Source organism: Rhinatrema bivittatum, chromosome 8, assembly GCF_901001135.1.
Source record: "Rhinatrema bivittatum chromosome 8, aRhiBiv1.1, whole genome shotgun sequence".
Classification (NCBI taxonomy): Eukaryota; Metazoa; Chordata; class Amphibia; order Gymnophiona; family Rhinatrematidae; genus Rhinatrema; species Rhinatrema bivittatum.
In genome coordinates, this window is record NC_042622.1 from 248666295 (window position 1) to 248686225 (window position 19931).

A 19931-nucleotide genomic window follows, 5' to 3' on the forward strand; every position below is an offset into this window, starting at 1 on the left:
CTATAGTACCTGAATGTAATCCATTTGAAGCGCTGAAAAAAGTTAAAAAAAGCGGAATATAAATAAATGTTGCTATGATGTCCCCAGTGACATCATGTATTGTATGAACCAGTCACTTTCCATTCTATGTAAGGTAATTTTTGTGCAAGACACTCATGGTGGTTCTTGAGCCCATGTTTTCCCTGTGCCGAGCCACCAAACTAATATGTTTCTGAATTTAAAAAGAAGTTGAATTCTTTCTAAAGTACATGAGGGTCATTTATCAATATCTTTTTTTTCTGTGGAAACTAGGAGCAGGAGCGTGAGGAAAAGCGCCTAAAGCTGCAAGCCGAAAAGGAAGAGAGAGAGAAACTAAAAGAGGAAAGCCAGAGCTGCAAAGGAGCGTGCCAAGGAGGAGGCTAAGAAGAAGAGAGATGAGGAGAAAGGACAGAAAGAGAAGGAGAAAAAGGAGAAAAAGGAAAAAGAGGATCGAGAGAAAGCTGAGAAGTTGAAGCTGAAGGAGGAAAAACGCAAGGAGAAGCAGGAAGCCCTTGAGTATGTTGGTTCTTGTGATCATGTTTGTTGCACATGGGAGACCAGCTGTTTCTTAGCATGTAGACAGATGGATTCAGGACCAGTGGGTTATGCACCTCTACCAGGAGATGGAGCATACTGAAGTCACAGTATATATATTCTCCTGCAGTGACAGCCTACCAGTATTCTCAGTCTCCAGCACATGATGGACGTGCATCTCCCTTCTGAAGATTGCTTCAGCTTTTAAAAGGAGAATTTTGAAAGGAAAATAGATTTGCCCCACTCTGTGGTGATACCAGATGGTCCCTCCCCCCAGTTGAAAATTCCTGAGGTGATTTGTGTAGTCCCTCGGATGTATCCCCTGGTCCTGTAGCTGGTTTTTCAGCTGGCGAGTACTTAGCTGATTGTACAGCTTAAAGGCAGCAGGTGCAGGCAGCCGAGCGCTGCATTGACTGCATATACCCTCTCCCCCCGCAGCCGGAGACAGTCTCTGTACTCAGCTGGGAAGGGCTGAACTTATGTGTTACAGAAAAAAAAAAAAAGAAACTTACAGATGCAGTGAAGGTGATTTGGTTTCAGAGATTCCCCTTCTCCGGTCTCCGAGCTCGGCATGTCCGTTCCAACTTTAGTTGCGACCCGCAGGAGGTTCAGGGATGGGAGCAGCCTCTCTTGACTAGGCCCTGCTCTGAGGCTTTTCCGCTGCGTAGTAAGGTGCGACAGCGTTTTCACGTTCTTTAGCATGTATGTTCGGCTGCCCTCTTCTAGATGTTGGTTCAGCGAGGTTTCTGGCGCTGTGCGTCCTGGTTTGTGCATCCAGGTTTTTGGAAGCTTAGGTTGGGTGACCAGGTTGTAGTGACATCCGGCGTGTTTCTTCTGGACACACTAATTGGCTGTGTTTGTGTGCACTTAGGTTGGGACCCCCTAACATTGTGGCGCCTATCCCCTGGACACCTAAAATGCACAAAAAAAAAAATGGCATCTATAGCTAAGAAACCTAAGCTCCTTGCCCTGTGCCCTCCTGTCATATACGTGCGTCTCAGCCTGGCGTGCCCTCTAACTTGTGCTAGCACTGCTTAGAGGCTCAGGAAGAATTACCTTCCTCTGATTTTACTAAGCCTGATTCTTCCCAGCCTAATGAGGTTATGGGTCAGGAGAGAGCCTGATATTTGAACTCCCTTGACTGGTTCCTCAGCAGGGATGGCAGCTCAGTGGGTGCCGCACAAGTGTCTCCTTGCTTTGGTATGGATCCTTCTACCTTTTCTTGGGTAGAATTTTTTTCAGGTATTACAATCCTTCCTTTAGGTGCAGTCTTCAGCCCCGCCAATCCTGTCAGACCAGATCCTCAGACAGGATAAACGCCAACGTACATCTCAAGCTGCAAGGTGTTCCTGACAGGGATCCGGAAGGCACTGATGATGAGGCAGATCCTGACTCTTGAGGATGGGGAAATTCCCCCCAGGATTGGAACCGTATAAGACTATGTTCTTTATAGAGATGAACTGCAGGGCTGATCTTCCAGATATTGAAGCTGCTGGAGTCCCTTGAGCAGATTCTATTTCTGAACCAAAGAAAAATCCTATTTCAGTTTCTTTGCAATAAAGCCTTTTGTTTTTGTTCGGTTATGGAGGCCATTAAAGAATTGAATGATCTTGAGTGGGACGCCCCGGAAGCAAATTTTAAAGGGGCTCTGACCTTGAAAGCCCTATACTCCCTGGATTCAGTGGTAAGAGATTGCCTGCGTATTCCAAAAGTGGATGCACTTGTCTGTGCAGTCTCTAAACGACAACTATCCCTGTGGAGGCCTTGAAGGATGTGCATGATAGGAGAATTTTGGTCATCTTTAAACAGGCGTTTGAAGTGGGGCAATGACATTGCAGATAGCTTCTTGTTGTTCCCTGGTGTCTCACTCAGTTATGGAACCTGCCACCGCCTTTTTAGCAGATGCGGGCTGCGATTCGGTCTGCACTTCGGCCAGAGGAGTGGCTTTGGTAATAGCGGCCAAACGCCAGTTATGGCTGAGGAATTGGTTGGCCAATGCGACCTCCAAGGCTAACTTTACGAAATTGCCCTTTAAGGGCTCGCTCTTATTTGGAAGCGAGTAGAGAAGCTGGCCAGTAAGTGGGGCAAATCACTGGTTCCTTGGTTGCCGGAAGATAAGCAGATACACATCCCTCTGGTATGAGAAGTTCCAAGTGTTTTTGTCCCTACAGAGGAACCACCTTTCAGAGGACTCTGCCTTTGGTGGGTCTTAGTTTCTTTCGTCCAGACAACACAAATGGGATGGAGTCTCAAGTAGTGAAACCTCCTGAGCTCCATTGAAGGTTTGCAGATCCACTCCTGGGAACAGGAGATAGGGGGACGATTCTCTTTTATCAGAGGTGGATGAGATCACAATTGGACCAGTGGGTCCTGGAAGTCATACGAGAAGGATATGCACTGGGAATTTCAAAGTGTTCTTTGGGACATGTGCATGGTGTCTCCCTGCAAAAGAAGCAGGCAGTGGAGTCTACACTGTCAAGGCTCCTTAGTCTGAGGGGTGTAGTTCCAGTACCTACTTCTCAAGAAAATACGGGGTGATATTCCATTTATTTTGTTGTGCCCAAGAAGGAGGCTCTCCAAGGGGTCAGCTGTCATTTGTGGGTGACTCGTTTTCACATGGAACGACACTATATAAAATGGCTAAATAAAATAAATGGAAACATTGCGCTAAGTGATAACTGTCAGGGAATTCCTGACTTCCTTGGATCTGTCCAAGGCATACTTCCATATTCCTATCCTATAGGAATAGTGTTTTCTGTTTCACAGTGTTGGGCTGCCTTTTGGTCTAGCCACCGCCCCCAGACCTTTTCCAAGGTTATGGTGGTAGTGGCAGCAGAGCTGACAGAGGATGGGATCCTAGTACACCCATATTTAGACAACTAGTTGATTCTGGCCAAGTCTCTTGAAGAGAGCCGTCAAGTGACCCACAAGGTAATATCCGTGTTGAAGGACCTTGGCTGGGTGGTGAACCTGGCCAAGAGCAGTTTTCAGTCATCTCAGTCGATGGCGTTATCTGGGTGTGGTTAGACACGAAGCAGGGCAAAGATTTTCTGCCAAACTCGTATTCAGAAGTGATGTCCCAAGTGCATTTTTTTTGGTGCTGTATGGTCGATAGTATGGTCCTATTTTGCAGGTACTCTGTTTTCTTGGTGGTGTCCCTGGAAGTGGTGCTTTGGGCGAGGGCGTATATGCGTTCACTTCAGTACTCCCTTCTGTCTCGTTGGAACCCACAGTCTCAGGACTATTCGTTTTGGCTTTACCTGCCAATGGAATTGTGATTTCACCTCCAGTGGTGGTTGCAAGCAGATCACCTGAGAAAAGGAGTCTTTCTGACATCACTGGACTGGTTGCTACTCACAACAGCTGCGAGCCTCCAAAGTTGGGGAGCTCACTGTCGGGAACTGTTGGAGTAAGGGCACTGGAATACAGAGTCATCTCTCTGGAACATCAATCTCCTGGAAACCCGGGCAGACTGGCTGGCGTGCTTGCAGTTTAGCAACAGACTGCAGGGTCGCGCGGTCTGGGTAATGTCTGACAACGCAACGATGGCAGCTTATATCAATTGGCAGAGAGGAACCAAGAGCCAGCAAATGTCACAAGAAATAAACCAACTTAAGGAATGGGTGGAAACACATCTTCAGGAGATTTCGGCATCACACATTGTAGAAAAAGACAATGTAAGAGCTGACTTTCTCAGCAGAGAGTCTGGACCCCAAGTATGGGTATTGTCAGACGAGGCATTTTATCTGATAGTGGATTGCTGGGGCTTTCCCTTTCTAGCCCTGTTGGCGACTTCTCGCAGTGCGAAAATTAATTGATTCTTCAGTCGCAGGAGAGATCTGAAGTCTCTTGGTATTGATGCTCTTGTGCAGGCCTGGCCGGAACACAAGCTGCTGTATGTCTTTCCCCCATGGCCCATGTTGGACAGAATAGTTCGGAGGGTCGAAGGCCACAGGGGGATGCTGCTCTTGGTGGCACCGGATTGGCCCAGGAGACCATGATATGCAGATCTGCGAAGATTCCTGGTACTCTCTCCTCAGTCTTCTGCCACACAGGAATCTTGCAGCAGGGACCTGTCCTTCACAATGATCCAACTCTGTTTTGTCTTACGGTATGGCCTTGGAGAGGGCTCCCCTGTAGAAGTGTGGATATTCTGCTGCGGTGTTTGCCTCCTTGCTTCAAGCATGAACGTTTTCTGCATCCTTAGCCTTTGTGCAGTTTTGGCATGTGTTTGAGGCTTGGTGTGAAGTTAGAGATGTGCTTACTCGTTCAGTTAAGATCTGCTCATTTTAGAATTCCTTCAGGATGGGTTGAATAAAGGATTGACCCTTGATTTCTTGATGGTACAGGTAGCGGCTCTTGCCTGTTTCAGGGGCAGGTAAATGGTGAAACTTATTGCCTCATCCTGATATGGCCCGTTTCTTGAGGGGAGTGAAACATCTCCTCCCCTGCGGTTATCAATTCCCTTGTGGAGTCTTAATTTGGTGTTGGATTTCTTGGCATATCCTATGTTACGGCCACTGCAGGGCCTTTCATTGCGGTTACTGACCTGTTTTTCTTGTGGCTCTATGTTCTGTGCGTTGAATTTCTGAGCTGCAGGCCTTGTCTTGCTGGGAGCCATTTCTTTGGGTGACTCCAGGAACGATACAGCTGGGTGAACTGTTCCTTTTTTTTGCCTAAGGTGGTTTATGATTTTCACTTGAACCCGTCCATTCCTTGCCGAACTTGGATAAGGAAAGAGATGCGGAGGAATATTACCTGTTATGTTCCTTGGATGTCAAGAGGCATATTTTGAGGTATCTGAGGTTTCTAAACCTTTCCAAAAGACAGATCGCCTGTTTGTCCTTCATGGTGGAGGAAAACAGGGCAAACCAGCTTCGCCAGCTACAATAGTTTGCTGGATTAAGGAGGTGGTCATAGCCATGTATGAGGCTGCTGAAAAGCCATTGCCTGTTGAGGTTGTGGCTCAATCCACTAGGGTTCAGGCAGTGTCATGGGCGGAGGTTAGATTTTTGTCTCCCACTGACATTTGCCGAGCTGTGACGTGGTCTTCCTTACACATCTTTTCCAGGTATTGTCTAGATATGCATGCCCGGGTGGATGCAGTGTTGACTTGGCCGCGGGCAGCCTCCCACCCTAATCAGGAGTAGCTTGGTATATCCCACTAGTCCTGAATCCATCTGTCTACATGCTAGGAAAAGTGAAATTACTACTTATCTGATAATTTTGTTTTCCTTAATGTAGACAGATGGACTCAGCTTCCCGTCCTTGGCTGCCAAATCATTGTGTTATGGTCCTCCTGTGTGGATGTGTTCAAGGGTATTACTGATAAATGTTCATCCATTCCCTAAACTAATATGCATACGTTCTTGCCTGTGTTAAGAGTTTAAGTACAGAAATGGTTGTCTGTTTTAATTGTGTTTTGCTAGTCTGTCCACAGTTGCTTTTCAAGACAATACTGGCAGGCTGATGTCATTGGAGTAGTATATATGCTGTAATGTCAGTTTGCTCTGTCTCCATCTGCTGGTAGAGGTCCTGAGCCCATCTGTCTACATTAAGGGAAATGAAAATATCAGGTAAGTAGTAATTTCTACTTAATTTTTATACGAGCAAATGCTGGACTTCGTTTAATTCTGTGAAAATATCAACCATTTTTTTATATTTTGATTTTCATATTTATGGATCGATAAAGCACCAGCTAATATAACATCATGGTTCAAAATTATGAACACTGCAAACAAACACCACATGTAACCATTTTTATGAACAAAATATTTCTTCCTTTTCGACCAATTTTCAGTTAAAAAAAAAAAAGTTTGTGTAGAGCAGTGGTTCCTAACTTGTGGTCTATGGACCTCTAAGTGTCTACCAAAGCATATCGGGGGGAGGGGCCCGTGGAAAATGAAGTGTGTGAGGAGAAGATAGAGCCCGCACTGTGAAAGAAAAGGCCGCCAAGGAGCCCACCCATGGCGGCTGCGAAAGAGGAGACCAGACAGCTGCCAGCAGCTGAAGACTAAAGGAGGCTGTTGGTGCATCCCAATTTGCTTGACAGTCTGAGGCAGTGGCTGTGGAACTCCCTCTCCCTATTGACTCCAGGAAAGGAGAAGGAGAGGCCTAGGTGAGAGAGAGAGAGCGTGTGTGTGTGTGTGTGTGTGTGTGTGCACCCCCACCCATACTTATTTGCAATGACGTTTTGAAATATTTTATTTCCTAGCGTGTAGCAGATGGACTCAAAACAAGTGGGTATAGTGTGCCTCGTGCTAGCAGTTGGAGACGGATCTGACGTCAGCACGGGTACATATACCCCCACAGGAAGTGTAGCAATTCAGTAATTTCAGTCTCCAAAGCAGTTTGGAGCTACCTCATGCTCTCTCTGAGCGTGTTTCCAAATTCTACGACGACTAAATTCCTAGAAGAAACCTAGTGAAGACTAGCCCCGCCCCGCCCTCCTGCGGTGATACCATTCGGTCCCTCCCCCAGTTGAGTTTCCCGAGCCGACTTCCGTGGTCCCTTGGAGGTAGAAGCCTCGGTCCGGTGGCCAACTCGCGGGAGGGACCTAGCCCCCGAGTGAGAAGGGCTCGGGCACGGCATAGAAGCAGCCTCTGTCCCGGCGAGGACTTGGCCCCCGAGCGAGATGAGTTCGGGGCGCGGCCTAGAGGCAGCGGGTGCACTTCCTTGAGCGCGGCGGTGAAGGTACTCACCCTCTCCCCCCGCAGCTGGAGACCGCCCGGGTCGCAGCCGGGAAGCACCGAAGACAAGGTAAGGCGTACATCTTTACTGTGGTCTCCGAGGAAGTGAGGATTTGAGGGGCCTGCCTACGGGGCGGCCCGCCAAGGAGGTCGCCATTTTACCTGCCTACTCGCCTTCGCCACCTAGACGCATGTTGCTGTACGCACGCTGAGTTAGGCGCCCGTTGGTAGGCGCATGTTCATAAGACACCTGTTCATAGGCGCATATAGCTAAGCGCAGGTTGATAAGCGCACACTCATAAGATAAGCACATATTAGTAGGCGATACATATTGCAAAGCGTATGGAGCATAAGAGAGCCCATACGTCCGCAGAGCCGGCACCTCCAGAATCAGGCATAAGAGCTCTAAGCCTCTGCTCAGCATGCAACCTCCAGAGCCACTCAGAGCGAGGAAGCAGACTCACTATGTGCCCAATGTGAGGAGGCCATGGGAGTTCCAGGACAGGACCGGTCCCAGCCCAGCGGTTCCTCAGGGAACACTCCGGACTTAGTAGGCCGCGGTACGCAGCCAGGGAACCCGAGGGACCTGGTGCCCCTAAGGCCAGATCCGGCTTCACTCTCCTGGGTGGAATTATTCAAGGGGGATCCACGCCTTTGTCCAGATGCAGTCTGCTCCTCGTATGGGCCTTTCTGTTCCGGATGATCCGGCCCCTGGACCCTCGAGACCTAGGCACGGCCATTCGCCACCCGGAAGCCCCACTTATGGGGATTCGGATTGCTCAGAGGAAGATGAGGAGTCCCCTGAGGAGGGAGAACTTCCCTCGGAGATAGAACCCTATCGGACCATGAGACGCTTCTTTCAGAAAGAGGATCTTCCAGGCCTGGTCTCACAATGCCTATCAGAACTGGCTATCAAGCACCTCGTTCTTAGGCCAGGAACCAGCCCTTTCGGGCTAAGCACAACAAGAGGAGAACCGGCTCGGGGTCTGGTCCCGGCCGCAACCCACAATGACTATCAGCCGACCCATCCGGGGGTAGCAGCCATAGGGGGCAGGCTAACCCTCTTCTACTGCAGGTGGGTCGAGATTACTTCGGTACGCTTGCGATTTATTGTGTTGTTTTTCGCATGCTGTTTTTGCTATACATAAGACTGAAGGGAGACCCCTGCTGGATGCAGGGTTAGTGCCATTCTGGGCATGCCCAGTAGGTGCCAGTCAAAGTTCTAGAAACTTTGAAAAAAGTATTCCGTGATTGGCTCCATCTTGATGTCACCCATATGTGAGGACTAACATCCTGCTGTCCTGTGAGAACACCTGTTACAGGTAAGCAACTCTGCTTATCACCTGGTTTTTTGTTTTTTTTTTTCTTACTGGTTATTCTTCTCTATGCAGCCCAACATTCTTTTGGCTTTAGCTATCGCCTTATCACATTGCTTCACCGCCTTCAGATTATCAGACATTATCATACCAAGGTCTCTCTCCCAGTCCGAGCGTATTAGTCTTTCACTGCTCTTTTGGATTGCCACACCCTAGATGCATGACTCTGCACTTCTTGGCATTGAATCCCAGCTTTCAAATCTTCGACCACTCTTCAAGCTTTCTTAAATCACTTTTCATTCAGGCGTGACTACTCTGTCTATTTGCGGATGATACGATGATCTGCAACAAACTTACCTTCTATCCTTTCCACTAGGTTGCTCAAAAAGATATTTAACAGAACCGATCTGTGTGGCACACCACTTAACACTGTTCTTTCTTCGGAGTAGGTTCCATTTACCATTACATATTGTCTCCTGTCAGTCAACCAGTTTGCAATCCACGCTACTACCTGGTTGTGGAGATTCACCTCCTACAAAGTTTAGGATTCCTCATAAACTTTGTAAAGTCAAACCTGGACCTTACACAGCACCTCCAAATTCATTGGAGCATACATAGACTCATTGCATCAGAGAGCTCACCTGCCCTATGACAAATGATCTTTTCTGGTCTTGCTCATCCATCAGCAGCTCTCCCTCTGAGATCCACAACCAAGTGGATCTTCGTACTGCTGGGTCATATGGTGATGGCAGTCTATGTAGTTCTGCCTTCACAAGCTGTCACCTTCAGTGGAACTTGAAATCTCAATAGGATCAACTCGCAACAACCCCTCTCTTCAGTAATGTGGATCACACCACCAAAAGCAAGGGAGTTTTAGTGGTGGTTACAGCCCCTCATGCTTTGGAGAAGTTCTACTTCACATACTTTTCCCATCAATTTGTCCTCACTACGGACTCTTCCACCAGAGTGGGGAGCCATGTGGGATCCTACTGCATCCAGGGGAACCTGGTCTCATCAGGAAAGTCATTTCCAAATGAGTGTTCCCTGTACGTACCCGGATCAGTCCAGGACTCCTGGGTTTATTCATCCCTGCCAGCAGATGGAGACAGAGAAAGCCTCGCTGACACTGCTTGATAAGCCCTGGTGCCATCTGCAGTAGTGTAGTATTTCTCTGTCTCCAGCAGCTGGCTGGTGCACAAACTTGCAGTTCTTCTTTTTACCCCTTTTTTCTAGCCTTTTCTTTTTGGGTGAGCTTCCTCCCAGGGAGCTGGTTCCTTTTGGGAACCATTCTTGTTCGGTTGAGGTAGACCAGCTGAGGTCCAAATTGTTCCGTAGGGTGTAAATCTGGTGGTCCAGATCCCTCTCCCCTACGAGGCTGGTTTTTGCCGGCCTTTTATTCTTCAGGGGTTTCTCCTCCTTATTACTTAGTGGCTGATCTGAGCTGGACAGCTCCTTTCAGCTCTAGGAGAGGAACTTCCCTGCTATTTTTTTGTTAGTTTTAAAAAAAAAAAAAAGGAAGAAAGGCTGAGTGGTAAGGTCTGGAGTGACCCCCCCCCCCCCCCCCCCATTGTTCGTGCCAGTTCGTTTGTGGGGGTTTTTTTTCTCTCTGATTTTTTTTTTTTTTTTGTTCTGTTTCCTCGGCATGGTTCACTGCTCGGCTTCACGCAAGTGGTGAGGCAGTCTCGGCACGTCTGTCAGGCCAGTCTGTTCTGGCTGTGGTTTTGGGGGGGGAGGGCCCCCTCCCCCCTCCCTACCCTCCTCCCGGGAGTCGCTAAACATCGGCGCTTTAGCGCGCAGCTGCCATGGTTGGGCAGATTTTAAATTCCCCTGCTTGACTGTCTGCGGCTTCCCTCGTGGCAGGAGCGACGGCCCATTTTGGTGCCGGACTTCGTGCACGCTGCATTTTTGGAGGGGGATCTTCCTCCAGGCTCTCCCCAGTCCATCCAGGCCCCCTTTGAGGGCCTGGGGGAGACCAGGTCCCAATTTTACCTCCAGGTTTGCGCACCTTCTCCTCTGACTGTATTCTCCTGCTTCACCAGGCCTATCTTGCGCAAGCAGGAAGGTTTAGGGTGCCCGAAGTTGCCCATGGCACCCTCTGGATCTGTGCCCTGTAACTCCAGGGGTCAAGTCCGGGGGTCCATGTGGTCCGCGTGACTTGGGGTCCGCCTTTCCCAGTTCGGGAAGGGCGACAGGGGGCTTAGAGGTCCCAGTCCCTCCAGCAGGGACCAGAACAGTGGTCAACAGCACAGGATCTGGTATCCTCTGACTTGGATCAGGGAGATGACTGGGGATACCTTCAGTGTGGCAGAGGGTGATGACACCATGATTCTCAGTTGTTCCGGAGGGAGGAGTTGCGATCCTCTGCTTCCTCAAGTTCTTGAGGAGCTGGTTTGAAAGCTCCTTAGGAGGTTCCAGAGATGGATGGAGCGGACTCTGTCTTTGATAGCTTTAGGCTTCTCCTTCAGCCTTTCCTTATCATAGGTAGGTGCGGCAGTTGGTTGAATGCGAGTAGGATTCCCAGACTCGGGCTTGATTTTGAGGGTGGGTAGGAGCGATGTGAAACTCTACCCCTTGCAAGAGCAAACCTTGGAGCTTTTTGGCGCTTCTGCAGGTGGATGCGGCAGTTTCCGCGGTCACTAAGAAAACTACTATTCTCGGTGGCAGGCGCCACGGCACTTGAGGATGTTCAAGATCGGAAGTTGGAGCTTCATCTCAAGAGGAGATTTGAGGGGGCGGCCTTGGGGCTGCAGGCCGCCATTTGCCTCCGGCTTTATGCAAAGAGCAATGTTTGCGCTGGGTTCAGAGTTTTCAGGAATGGGCAAACGCTACCGGATCCGACCCATCTATGCAGACGCATGGAAGCATTGGTCGCATATGTGGCTGCGCTCTCTATGATTTAGTGCGTTCGCAGTCTCAAGTTATGAATTCTGGCGGTGGCGGCCCGACGTTGCTGTGGCTCTGTCACTGGTCTGCGGATGTCTTCCTAAGGCCAGTTTAGGTCCTTGCCCTTCAAGGGTAGTCTGTTTTGGGAGCAGCTGATAAAGCAGTTGAGTGAAATGAAGGTTCACAAGTTGCTGGAGGACAAGCCTAGGAATCGTCAGGCTTTTCAGTCCTGGTCGCGTTTTAGGGATGGCAGACGATCTTGTCCTTGTAGGAGGTCCATGGGGTCGCAGTCTCAGAAACCCTTTCAACCTCGGGGTTTGAATTGGGGTTAGTCCTTTCGCGGTCGGCCGAAGACCCTTTCAGGGCCCCCACGGCCGGGGGACCCGCTGGGGGTCAAGTCCTCCCAATGAAGCGAGACGGTTCACTCTGCATTCCCTATATAGGGGCAGTCTGGCAGAGTTTTACAGGGAGTGGACCAAGGTTACACAGGATCAGGGGTCCTCTTGGTGATAAGAGACGGTTACGCGTTAGTTTGCATTGTCCCGTTCGCGACCTATTCTTAGTCTCCTCTTGCGGGTTCTCAGCAAAGTATCACGCGGTTCGGGAGACTTTGCGGCAGGTTGTGGGAGTTGGGGCGGGTTGATCCCAGTGCCTCCGCATGTGCAGGGCAGGGGTCGTTACTTCATCCTACTTCGTGGTGCCAAAAAAGGAGGGTAAGTTTCAACCCATCCTGGACCTCAGGTTGGTCAAAGCGTCTTAAGATACCTGCGCTTCCGAATGTAGACTTACGTTCAGTGATTGTGGTGGTGCGCTCTGGGGAGGTTTTTGGCTTCCTTGGATCTGATGGAGGTGTATCTACATATTCCATTCATCCGGATCAGTGTGTTCTGAGGTTCGCAGTGCTGGTCAGCATTTCCAATTTCAGGCTCTCCCCTTCGGACTGGTCAAGGCTCCTCGCACATTCACAAGGTGTAATGGTGGTGATGGCAGCAGCTCTTCATCGCTAGGGGGTGCTGGTGCACCCTAATCTCGATGATTGGCTATTCAGGAGAAATCGTTGGACGGATGCCGTTCTCGGTTCAGAAAGTATTCGTCTGCTAGAGTCTGCTGGGTGGACAATCGGGCAGAGAGTCCATTTGGAGCCGTCCCAGACACTAGACTATCTCGGGGCTCGTTTTCAACATGATGCAAGGCAAAGTGTTTCTCACAGAGGAGAGAATGATCAAGCTACAGTTTCAAGTTTGCCGCTTATTGGCATTGAGAGTGCCCCGTGCCTGAGATTTTTTGCAAGTCGGGGTTCGATGGCCTAACACTGGAATCGTGCCGAGGCCTTCACGCATATGCTGTCCCCTTCAGAGGGCCCTGTTGAGAGGTGGAATCATCTGTCGCAGGCTTTTCATTTACCAGCTCTTGGCTGTGATGCGATTGGCACGGAGCAGCAGCCTCTTGTGGCTACAGTCGTCCAATTCTGCAGCGTGGTGTCAGTCTCGAGGTTCCAGATTGGGTGGTTCTCACTACCGATGCCAGTATCTCTCTGGTGGGGGGGGGGGAGGTCTGCGAGCGGCAGTCGGCCCAGGGCACTTGGTCAGCAGTAGAAAGAACCTCGTGGGCTTATCAATCAGTTGGAGACCAGGGTGGTGCGGCTGGCACTTCCGAGCCTTCCTCCCCCTCATTCAGGGTCGTTCGGTCAGGGTTCTGTCGGACAATGCCAAGACTGTAGCTTACATCAATCGTCCAGGGGGCACCAGAGCCAGGGGGTGGCCCTGGAAGCTCAGGAGCTGTTTCTCTGGGTGGAACTGTACTTGGTTCAGTTAGCTGCATTTCATATCTTGGGTGTCGACAACATCCAGGCCGATTTTTCTCAGTCATCAGAACTTAGATCCAGGCGAGTGGGAATTGACTGATTCCACAATGCAGCTCATCCGGAAGAGGTGGGGTTGTCCTCACGTCTATTTGATGGCGACTCTGCTCAATGCGAAAGCTCCTCAGGTTTTCAGCTGCAGGAGGGAGTAAGGGGCCTCGGGGGGCGACGCTCTGGTAGTGTCTTGGCCTCGTGGATCTTGCTTTGTTTTCCCTTCATGGCCTCTAGCGGGCAAGGTGTTGCACCGCATAGAGAAATGCTCCGGAGTGGCTGCGTCGTTCGGAGTGGCTGCGTGGTTCGCAAATCTAGTCAATCTAGCAGTGGACGGTGCACTGCGCCTCAGCCATCTTCCGGATCTTCTCTGTCAGGGTCCTGTATTTTCCGACCAGGCAGATCGCTTTTGTCTAGTGGCTTGGCTTTTAGAGGTGTCGCTTGAGGCGGAGAGGATATCCAGAGCTGGTGATCACTATGCTTTTGCAGCCTAGGCAGCAATCTACTTCCCCCTCGTATGTTCGGGTTTGGAAAGTGTTTGAGGCTTGGTGGGGGATACAGGTGGTTCGTGCTTCGGTTTTTTCACGTCTTGTCTTTCCTACAAGAGGGTTTGGCTAAAGGCCTTGCTTTTAATTCTCTTCGGGTACAGGTAGCGGCTCTTGCCTGCTTGCAAGGGAATATTGAGGGGTACTCTTTATCTTCTCATCCGGATGTACAGAGGATTCTGCGGGGAGTTAGGAATTTGCGTCCTCCGGTGCGGAAGGTCTGTTCCCCCGCCCCCCCATGAACCTTAATCTAGTTCTGCGAGTATTGTGTGACGCTCCATTTGAGCCAATTCAGAGAGCGACCCTTAAGGATCTGACTCTTAAGGTTGTGTTTTTGGTGGCCATCTGTTCCACCAGGAGGATTTCTGAATTGCAGGCCTAGTCTTGCAGGGACCCGTTCCTTCAAATATCTGATTCTGGAGTCATGTAGCATACGGTTCCTTCCTTTGTCCTGAAGGTGGTCTCTGCCTTTCATGTTAATCAGACTATCGAGCTCCCAGCATTTACAGAGTTGGGTGATTCTGTGCAGCATGCTCGGGAGCTTAAGCTGTTCGATGTCCACAGGGCCTTGCTTTGCTAACTCAAGGTTACTAATGATTTCAGGAGGTCTGATCATCTTTTTGTTTTATGGAGCTGATCAAAGAAGGGTACCCATACCTCCAAAGCAATGATTGCCAGGTGGCTCAGGAGGCTATTGGTTCGGCGTATATTCTCGGGGGCCGTCAAGTCCCTGAGGGTTTGCGGGCCCACTCGACTCGGGCTCAGGCAGCTTCATGGGCGGAGGCTCAGTTGGTGTCTCCGCAGAAGATTTGCGGGCGGTGACTTGGAAATCGCTGCATACTTTTACAAGGCATTATCGTTTGGATTTGGGAATTTCTGATTCCTGGTCTTTTGGTGAAGGTGTCTTGCAAGCAGGACTCTCCAGGTCCCACCCTCTAGGAAGCTTTGGTACATCCCAGGAGTCTGGACTGATCCTGGTACATACAGGGAAAAGAAAATAGGTTCTTACCTGTAGTACCAACGGATCAGTCCAGAACCCAGCTGGGTTGGAGGGGGAGAGTCTTCCGCTCAGCTGTAATCCTTTAGCATACTTCTGTTCTTGGTTTGTTCATAACTTACTGAATTTTTTTGCAAGTTTTTTTTTTTTTTATTTATACTTTATTAAAGATTGTAAACAATACACTTGCAAAATCAAAAGAACAAATTTTGTATGCAGGAATAAGTATTTCCACAATCCCTTAACATTCTTATTGCATCAAAACTCTTAGTCCACATTACGGGAGGAATTTCAAAAGGAAAAATAAACAAACAACAATCTGTAACATCAAGTTACTACAGGAGATATATTTTTACTAAGCAGTCTATATCTCAATCTTTTTCTTTATCATCCAGAAAGGTTTCCAGGTGGGTGGGGGGGTCTTGGAAGATAAAGTATTCTTATGGAGAACAACCACACATTTGCAGGGAAATTTTAAAAAGAACTTAGCTCCCAGAGTTATAACTCTGGGCTTCATAGTCAAAAATTGTTTTCTCCTTAATTGTGTGTTCCGCGACACGTCAGGAAATATCTGGACCCTTTGTCCCGCAAAATAAGAAATCCTTATTCTTAAAATATTTTTGCATTATTAAGCTTTTATCATTTTCTCTACACAAAGTTACCAAGAAAGATGTTAAATTAGGTGACTGCTGCTGGACAAGGTCCATTCCTTCCCCTTCCACCTGGCTCCTTAATCTGGAGTTCATGACATAATAAATTTTTGATACACTTTTATCATCTATTGTCGAAATTGACAAAACTTCTATTAGGCATTTTTTAAATAACTCACTCGCAGATAAAAAGTCTGGTAATTGGAAAATACAGAAATCTTAAATTTCTGACTCTTAATTCATTTTCCAGATTCTCCATCTGCCTGTGGGTTACCAAACTGTCTTTAATATGAGAATTGTTAACAGCTTGTAAGGTAGAAATTTGCGCTGTTGTTGTTTTACCCATCTCTTCTAATTGTTTTAAACGACCATCATGCATTTCTAAAACATTTTTAAATCCATAGAAGTTTTTGTTATTCTGACTTATAGCGTTTGAAACTATCTTCTGAAGTTCAGTTATTGCCCTCCAAACATCTCCCAATGTAATATTTTGTGGGTCTATGGGCTCTGGTACTGTAACCTGTAATCCAGAGCTCATCATATTCTCAACTGTTTCTACTTCACTACCCCGTAAGGGGTTAGAAATCTCACTCACAGTTGAGTTTACAACTGCTTGTGGAACATTTTGGCCAGTTTGGGTAGGGGATTCCATCAAAGATTGAAATTGCTGCACTTGGCCAGGGCTGTCTGATGCGCCTGAAGAGAGAGAAGTATCAGGTATCACGAGCTGATTGGCTCACTCGTCTTATCACATGAGTGTCTATAGGACCCCTTGCCACTTGTACAGCTGGCGAAGAAGTCCACAATTTGGTCTTTCTTTTCCTACCCATAAAGATACAAAATGTAAGAGAAAATTCTTACCAAGGGGCGTGCCCCTTTGGTGCACAGCTTTGGCAGTGCGCAGGCGGCTGCGCGCCCACACCTGGCTCGAATTTATCCGGCTTTCCTGCTCCCCTGGATGATGTCACTAGAGGGGCGTGGCCTTGGGATAGTCGCGATGTTTCTAGTTTTCAGGTGTTAAACAAGCACCTCAAACTTAATCCCTTATGGCCTCTCCTCTCCTCTCAACGGAGAGGTTTCTCCGCTCGAATTTCGTCCAATTTTTTTTGGCAAGTTTTTATTCAGTTTTTTTTGCACATATTTTCAGCTTGGGTACAGATTAATACTGAACTACTGCAGGTGGCACCAGGGCTTATTAAGCAGTGTCAGCGAGGCTTTTCTCTGTCTCCATCTGCTGGCAGGGATGAATAAACACAGGAGTCTGGACTGATCCGTTGGTACTACAGGAATGAAAATTAGCAGGTAAGAACCAATTTTCTTATTTATGGCATGCTTTCACCTTTTTCATGGATTTCCTCTGAAGGAGGAACATTCTAATTCAAGCAATCAGATCGCCTTGTTTTATATCAACAAACGGGGGAACAGGATCATGGCATCTTTGCAGAGAAGCACTGAAAATCTGGATCTAGGCAGAATGATATTGAACTATCTTTCAGGCCACTTATTTACCAGGCATCTCCAACATTCTAGCAGATCACCTCAGCAGAATATCTAGACCTCACAATTGCTCTCTATATCCATCAGTAGCAAACATACTGTTTGACTATTGGGGTCTACCAACATTGGACCTCTTTGCATCACAGGACAACACAAAACTAAGTCAAATCTCCTGAGTTCTACCAAGCGACCACAGACTAGCACAGGATGCTTTTCTATTCAGTTGGGGCTAAAGCCTTATGTATGCCTTTCTGCCAATACCTTTCATTGCCAAACTAGTGCCAAGCCTGCTTAATCCTCATAGCACCAACATGGCCAAGATAAATTTGGTATGCATATCTCATTAAGCTTTCCAGAAGTCCTCTCTTAGTGCTAGGGACAGACCCTGCTGTTCTAACTCAAGACAATGGGATACTCTTGTATCAATCCCCCAGTCCTCAATCTCACATCTTGGATGTTGAGCTTGCAGTGATTGTGCAGATCCATTCGCCGTTTGAAATAGAGGTTCCCTGTACGTACCAGGATCAGTCCAGACTGCTGGGTTATGCCTCCCCTCCAGCAGATGGAGTCAGAGAGAAAAACTGAATGCACCCCCTAGATATACTGGGTGTACCACCTGCCATCCTTCAGTATTTCCTCTGACTCCAGCAGATTGAGAGACATAACCTGCAGTCCTGTCTATCCTGACACAAAAACTCTTTTCAGGTGTCATTTATTAATTTATTGATTTATACTGTCTAGATCGATTAGTTATTTCTCTGTTTAGTTTAAAAAAAAAAAAAAAAGTGGGACTGTTTTAGTTTTATTCTTTCCCTGTTTTCAGCGCAGCGTGTTATTCCCTGTAGCATACAGGCAGGCTGAGAGAGCTTTGCTGCTCTTTATTTTCCTGGTTGGTGTCCCTTTGGTCGGGGGGAAAGTCTACCGGTGGTCCGGTCACCCTCCCCCGTCTATTCCTGCTTTATTCCAGGTTTCTCTCCTGAAGAGGGCTTCTGTTTTTTAAAAAAAAAAAAAAACTATTTTAAATTCAGTGTGAGGACCCGTAAGTCCTGTTGGAAACAGGCTGTGGTCCGTTGTAGCCCTAGCCTGCCGCGCTGACCAGGGACTCCGGAGGGGGTGAGGTTTCTTCACCCGGCGTTTTTTTTTCCCATTGCTACTTTTTTGGCGCGAATTTGCTGCTCCCAGCCAGATATTCACGTTTGCAGCCTCAGGATGTCCCGAGCTTCGGCCTGCACGGCCTGTGGCAAGGCGGGGGCACGACTCTCCAGGGAGGGTCTCTGCTCCCATTGCATTCCCGGGGGCGAGGGAATGCAATGGGAGCAGAGACCCTCCCTGGAGGGTCTCTGCTCCCATTGCATTCCCTGGAGGGAGCTACGAGTTGGAGTTTGCTCGGCCCCTCCGGGATCTTTTTATGGTCTCTCCCTGCGGTCCTCAGGAGAAGCGGCAGTTTATCGTCCACACGGTGCACAGGTTGCGGACTCTGGGAGCGATATTGCCGGTTCCTCCGGAGGAGACCAGAACAGGCAGGTATTCCATTTACTTCCTGGTCCCAAAGAAGGAAGGTACGTTTCGCCCAATTTTGGATTTAAAAAAGTGAACAAGGCATTGCGAGTTCCCCGGTTTCGGATGGAAACGCTAAGGTCTGTTATTGCGGCCGTCCACAAGGGAGAATTTTTGGCTTCTTTGGATCTGGCCGAGGCGTATCTTCATATCGGGATCAGAGAACGTCACCAGAGGTACCTCAGATTCACGGTTCTGGGGGAGCACTTCCAGTTTTGCACCCTTCCGTTCGGGCTAGCCACCGCCCCGAGGGTATTTACCAAGGTTCTCGTCGTAGTTGCAGCCTATCTGCGACGTCAAGGAATTCTGGTGCATCCCTATTTGGACGATTGGCTCATCCGGGCGAAGTCAGAGGCGTGCCGACGAGCAGTCCAGTCGGTGGTGCAGCAACTTCAATCGCTAGGTTGGGTAATCAACTTTGCGAAGAAGCCAGTTGGTCCCGAGTCAACAGTTGGAATTTTTGGGGGCGCGCTTCGATACCTTGGAGGGCAAAGTATTCCTCACGCAGTAGCGACTAGGGAACCTGATGTTTCAGGTGCAGACCTTGCTAGCTCTACCGTTACCTACGGCCTGGGATTATTTACAAGTCATTGGACATATGGTTTCTACTCTGGAAATGGTGCCGTGGGCCTTTGCTCATATGCGTCCTTTACAGCGAGCTCTCCTCTCCCGCTGGGACCAGAAATCGGAGGATTACGGTGTCCAATTGCCGCTGTTGGAGCCGGCTCGGTCCAGTTTGGCTTGGTGGTTGATCCCAGACAATTTATTGCAGGGGGTGGACCTATAGCCGCCCCCGTGGGTCGTAGTGACGACGGATGCCAGTCTGACAGGCTGGGGAGCGGTCTGTCAGTCAGGCGTGGTGCAAGGAACGTGGATCCCTCTTCAGGCAGCTTGGTCCATCAACCGTCTAGAGACCAGAGCGGTACGTCTCGCCCTACGCCACCTTCTTCCGTTGGTACGAGGTCGGGCGGTGCGAGTTCTATCAGACAACGCAACCACGGTAGCGTATATAAATTGTCAGGGCGGCACAAGAAGTCGGCCGGTGGCGGACAAAGCGTCGCTGTTAATGTCCTGGGCGGAACGTCACCTATCCCGCATTGCGGCCACCCACATAGCGGGCGTCGACAACGTACAAGCGGATTATCTCAGTCGTCAATACTTGGATCCCGGAGAGTGGGAGCTCTCAGCCGAGGCAATGGGCCTCATCACCCGGCGATGGGGAATTCCGCATCTGGACCTGATGGAGACTCGGCAGAATGCGCAGGCGGCGCGTTTCTTCAGTCGACGGCGAGAACACGGTTTGGAGGGGGTGAATGCCCTGGTGCTTCCATGGCCTCGGCACATCCTCCTCTATGTGTTTCCCCCGTGGCATCTAATAGGAAAGGTGTTAAGA

The 19931-nt window shown here is 49.0% G+C and overlaps 1 protein-coding gene across 1 annotated transcript in view; it reads left to right on the forward strand.

Annotated features, from left to right (window-relative positions):
* The window catches only part of CHAF1A (chromatin assembly factor 1 subunit A), a 384823-nt gene that overhangs the window by 84140 nt on the left and 280752 nt on the right, over positions 1-19931 (forward strand). Inside the window, 2 exon segments of the mRNA XM_029614524.1 lie at positions 292-363; positions 365-534. Of these exon segments, the coding sequence (XP_029470384.1) occupies positions 292-363; positions 365-534 (242 nt within the window).